The sequence below is a fragment of the Notothenia coriiceps genome, unplaced genomic scaffold, assembly GCF_000735185.1.
Source record: "Notothenia coriiceps isolate Sejong01 unplaced genomic scaffold, NC01 NC01_scaffold00022214, whole genome shotgun sequence".
NCBI classification, from domain to species: Eukaryota; Metazoa; Chordata; class Actinopteri; order Perciformes; family Nototheniidae; genus Notothenia; species Notothenia coriiceps.
In genome coordinates this window covers 21,026-26,380 of record NW_011354915.1, presented here as the reverse complement: position 1 = coordinate 26,380, position 5,355 = coordinate 21,026, and the positions used below count along the sequence as shown (strand labels likewise).

Genomic DNA, 5,355 nt, shown 5'->3' with positions numbered 1-5,355 from the left:
AGTGTGAAAGGAACTCAAATAGAAATATGCACACGTTTTGTGTATACACTATATTTTGCTATATACACTATATAGCAGCGGTTCCCAACCTGTGGGCCTTTGCTTTGCAAGTGGGCCGCCAAATAATTTGCAAAACATTCTGATTTGTGTGGAAACATTTCATTATTAAGATTTGTTTTTATTTGAACCTCTTTTCCTTTCTCGATCCTCCTTAGCAACGGTCATTACAGTCCTTCACAGCTAGGGATGGGTATCGTTAAGGTTTTAACGCCACTACTACTTTTATCGATACCGCTTATTGGTCCGGTCTTTTAACGGTACTGTTATCGGTTCTTTTGGAGAAAAAAATAAGGTAAACAAATTGTGAACAAAACTAACATTGCTTTTTATTTAAATTAAATAAATAATATTTCACATCAAAAGAAACAACAATGTTTTAACAAAATAAAGAGTAACTCAGTTACCTCTAATCATGAACCCATGTTTGTATAATTGAGCTAACTCCGTGTGTTGCTGCTAGCATACATAACACCTGACGTGGAAACGTTACTCGTGGATGGAGCTACAGAGCTACTAGAAAGACAGTCGAACCCGGTGCATTCCTCCATCTGAATGTGGTGCACTTTTGCTAAATGTTTAGACAAATTGCTCGTGCGCCCTTACATGCTGAACAAATGCTACGTTCACACCGGACGCGATGCGAATATTCGCTTCGCTCTAAACGCTCCTATCGCATCACTCTAGTCTTATAGCACTTTTGGTAACGAGGATTGTCCACATCGAGACGGGTAAAGTGTAACCACAGCTCGAAGCGCGTTCTCTCCTCCATCTCCTCCGTGTGTGTGAGTGTGTGTTGCTGCATGTAGCAGCTGCGTGTGTGTAAACTGCCCCGCCCCCTCGCAAGCAGGCGGGGGAGAGAGATCTCTCGCCTGGATTGGAAAGATCGCAAATACTAAAAAGACGCATTTTGCATATTAGAAACGGAGTGGGCAACACTAAAACTGCAATAATACATTNTGTGTGCCTTGGCAGTCTCAGTCCAACACACACGAACGCGCACATGACCAATGAGGGCACGAGATAAGTTTGTGCACAGATGGAAGGCTGACAGGCAGGTAGGCCATCCAGTTACTTTAGCCGGGCCGGCTCAGATGATTGGTCGTGCTTTTTACAGCACTACGGCTTCCACAGATGACATTTTTTTATGTATTTATTGTCAAAGCACATTCATAACATTCATTCACTGTTCATTGCTATCGGCATGTTAAGAGCATTCTATGGAATATAACAAAAAGTGTTTCTGAAATAAATTACATACCCCACCTTTAACTATAATTGCTTTTATCTAACCTAATACAGCGATGTGAACTCTGACACTAACACATTTGATTAAAGTCAACATTTCAGTTTTTTGAGGGTCTGAACGTATCTCTGATTTTAAACAAAATAAACCTTTACATTTCATTTCATTTTCATTTAATCGTAAACAAAATAATGCTTCCAAATGTAAATGAGCCGGATTTTAGCTTTGAGCTAATTTCCATCGGTAGTCCCGTCACATACAACATTTATGAACATGACAGTTATATACAGGGCAAAAATAAATACATGATATGCAGAAAGAGCAAGAGCAGCATACACAAGCATTAACCACATGGCAGTACAGTCCATGTAAACATGAATAAATAAAACACATACTTTTTAAAGACTTAAAATTGTCAAAACTCAAGAAATTGTGCTTTTCAAGGATGGTACAGTGGTGGTATGAATAAGGCTTTCTGTCAAACACCTTGATAGCTCTCTTGTAGAGCTGTTCTATTGGTTTCAGGTTTGTGGCACAAGCAAACGACCAGTTTGTAAAACAGTATTCAATGTGGGATAGAATCATACAGTGGAGGTATGACTTTGCACCATTGACAGTTAAGAAAGGTCGAATTTGTTTAAAATGTTGCATGTTGAATTTAATGGTATTGGATACTTTCTTAATATTTTTCTTAAAAGTCAAGTTCGAGTCCAATATGACTACTAATGTATCGAAACTGCCGAAAAATTGAAATGAGTCAGCTTTGTAAGGAGCACTTGGTGGTCAACTGTGTCAAAAGCCTTCCTGAGATCAAGAAAGATAGCACATATGGGCTCGTGTCCAACATACATTTAACCTTTTCCACAAAGACACAGTTAGCTGTCTCAGTGGAGTGGTGAGCACAGAAACCAAACTGCATTGGGTGGAGTGGAGCGAAACTTTTGTCTAAATGTGTGGTGATTAGTTTTGACACACATTTCCATCATAAGCACACAAAGGAGGCTTATTGAAATGACCATCCATAACAGCAGTGATATACAATCTTAATACATAAATAATCAAAATACAATAATTTGATATAGGCTATATTATTATCAAATAGGCCAAATAATAACAAGTATGTTCATAACAAGTACTACTTTTGGTTCTTGAAGTATATTTTGATGCAAAAACGTTTGTTTTTAAGTAAGATTTTGAATTAAGGAAATGTACTCGTTACAGAGTTTTATTTTAAAATGTTGTATTGCTACTTTAACCTAAATACATATATTGTTGTTGTAGTTGTTTTCCACCAGTGAGAAACAATCCACTGTGATGGTCCCAGAGACACGAGAGGCGGTGCGCGCGCTGTCATAATGTAGGCGCGGCCATACGTAGGAAATTCGGCGCGCGAAAGCTGAAGCCGGAAGTAACGAAGCTGAGGGGAGAAGGCGGCCAATTCTTCGATCAAACTACTCGCAGCATCTTTAAACATCCTCTTTTAACATGGCGGACCCAAAGGTGAGGACAATTATTTTAGGTCATCCAGTTCACCATGTCCACCCTAAAGTCAACATTTTGTTCCAAACATGTTATTGTATATGTTTAAATCGGACAAAGTTTATAAAGGAAACAGGGGGGTAGAAATGCCGACTGATATATTCCCTGATGCTAATTCAAGGCTAGTGAAAGCTTGAACAAACTCTGACAGACAGCTGGAAATGTGCAAAGCTAGATTTTTTACTCCAACGCTTTCATTTGAAGCTAAACAACTACTCAAGTGTGCAGACAGTCTGCATGCTAACATTAGCCCCTCTAATCATTAGCTATAAGCACAACAGTTGCTAACAATTCTATTCTACTGTTAGCATCCTAGCATGGGGCTAGCGACTGCGTATTATCGGGCATTCAGCAGTCACAATGCTCCACTAATTTGTAGTGACAGTTAGCCTAAACACATGTCAGCTCAATCAACTTCAACGTTAACGGTGTTAAAAAAGACACCGAGGTGTGAAAAGACAAACGCTTAATGTTAGCGAACGGCTAGCATGCTAGTGAAAGGCCTCCTTGTTAGCTCTGCAACTTCACAATGAGTTGTCTTGAAAAAAACAAAGTTGAAATAACTATGTTCCCAGTACACAGATTAATGTAACTGGCTTAAAGCCAAATCTTAAGCATATACATATTGCCCATCAAGCCAGTTGCCGTTTTATTCAATTAATTATTCCATTATTGCAATATATTTTGCATCAGTAGCCGTTGTGTAGCTCATCTCCCGTAGCTAGCAGTGGGATGGAGCTAACTTGCTAACTAGTGAAGCCTGTGAGCATAAAGGGGTAAGGGTTTCCAACCTGAAGAAAGGAAAGTCTCCCGCGTTTGCTCAGTTTCATATCCGTTACATGGTGTAAAGTAACTTGAGTAGATGTACTCGGGTATTGTACTTCAGTACAATTTTGAGGTACTTGAGTATTTTAAATGTACTTGCTTCTTTGTACTTCTACTCCACTACAATTCAGAGGCAAATGGTGTACTTTTACTCCACTACATTTATTTGGTTACTTTGCAGATTTGGATGAATGATGTGAAATGTTATCAACACTTAAATCAGACTTCGGTTACACATGGAGTAAATTCACAAGCTACCCTGCAGTATACAAAGTCATTAAAATGTGTTTGACCTTTTTTTAACAGCTTGATAAACACATCAATATTTATAATCGAAACACAAAATGGGCCGATCTGAATTAGCATTTGAGCTATTCTTACTTCAAGTTTATTTAAATACCAATACTTTTGCTTGAGTAACATTTTGAATACAGGAATTTTACTTGTAACAAAGTATTCTTACACTTTGCTACTTTTACTCAGGTACAAGATTGAGCATTTCCCACACCTCTGCTTTTCACACGGTCAAAAAACGTGCACACTTCTGAATACATCACATTCTTCTGTATGCAGAATGTGTTCCTGCCATATTAGTAGTGCGCTTTTAATCGTATGCACATCAGCGTGAGAATATGCAACCCCCAAATAGAATTAAAGATGCTTGGCTCAGCAATAGCGATTTACTAAAGGCTCTGCCAGTTCCCATACAAAAGCTATACTTAACCAATGAGCTCCTAAATCCCTCCATTGAAGCATCCGTGGCCTGTTGGACAATTGTCAGAAGTCATTTGGTTCTAGCACATTTTAAAGAGTCACACTGGCCTATTACACCACGCGCCTAATTACTTGCACTTAACTCTGAATCTCTGACAGGTAATCAGACTTTGTTTTACTAACTCATCCATTGCTTTTCCTTGTAGGACAAGGAGGAGCCCGAAACCACTGCAGACACAGCAGAGGACTCTAATCATGATCCCCAGTTCGAACCCATTGTGTCCCTTCCTGAGCAAGATGTGAAAACATTAGAAGAGGATGAGGAGGAACTCTTTAAAATGTAAGTGTAGTCTTATTCAAAGACCCCACAAGTTATTTATATAGGCTTTTTGCACTACTTTTTATTTATTATGTTGCTGTTGGAGGAGCTCAGGTCAGAATAATTTCATTGCCATTTCCACACTGTAGCTTTGTGCATATGACAATAAAACCTTTGAGTCTTATTTGTATTAATTTAAATGATGTGATATTTGCTGAACAACTAGTAAGCTATTGTACCTTTGTGTTCCCAGGCGGGCTAAACTGTATCGTTTTGCCTCTGAGAACGAGCCCGCAGAGTGGAAGGAGAGGGGAACCGGCGACGTGAAGCTGCTGAAACACAGAGAGAAGGGAACGATCCGCCTCCTGATGAGGAGAGACCGAACCTTGAAGATCTGTGCCAACCATAACAGTGAGTCAATTTGACCAATATAAGTTATATTGCATTTTTATATCGCAACACCAAAGAAATTACAAAGAGAGGTGGAAATAACTTGTATCAACTGAAAATAAATACATGTCAAACTAAAGTATGTTAGCTATACAGCAGCGGTTCCCAACCTTTTTCAACTCGGGGCCCACTTAAGAATCTACATTCTTTTTTTCCGTGGCCCACATTCAACCATAAACAATACGGAGGCTAAATAAAGTTCTGA

The 5,355-nt window shown here is 39.0% G+C and overlaps 1 protein-coding gene across 1 annotated transcript; it reads left to right on the top strand.

Moving 5' to 3' along the window:
• Nucleotides 1–2,690: 2,690 nt before the first annotated feature.
• Nucleotides 2,691–5,111, top strand: LOC104953863 (ran-specific GTPase-activating protein; the record flags this gene model as incomplete). Its single annotated transcript, XM_010780895.1, has 3 exons — nt 2,691–2,803; nt 4,588–4,721; nt 4,954–5,111. Coding segments are annotated over exons 1-3 (307 nt in total), but the record flags the coding sequence as incomplete, so codon positions are not given.
• Between the last annotated feature and the right edge of the window lie 244 nt (nt 5,112–5,355).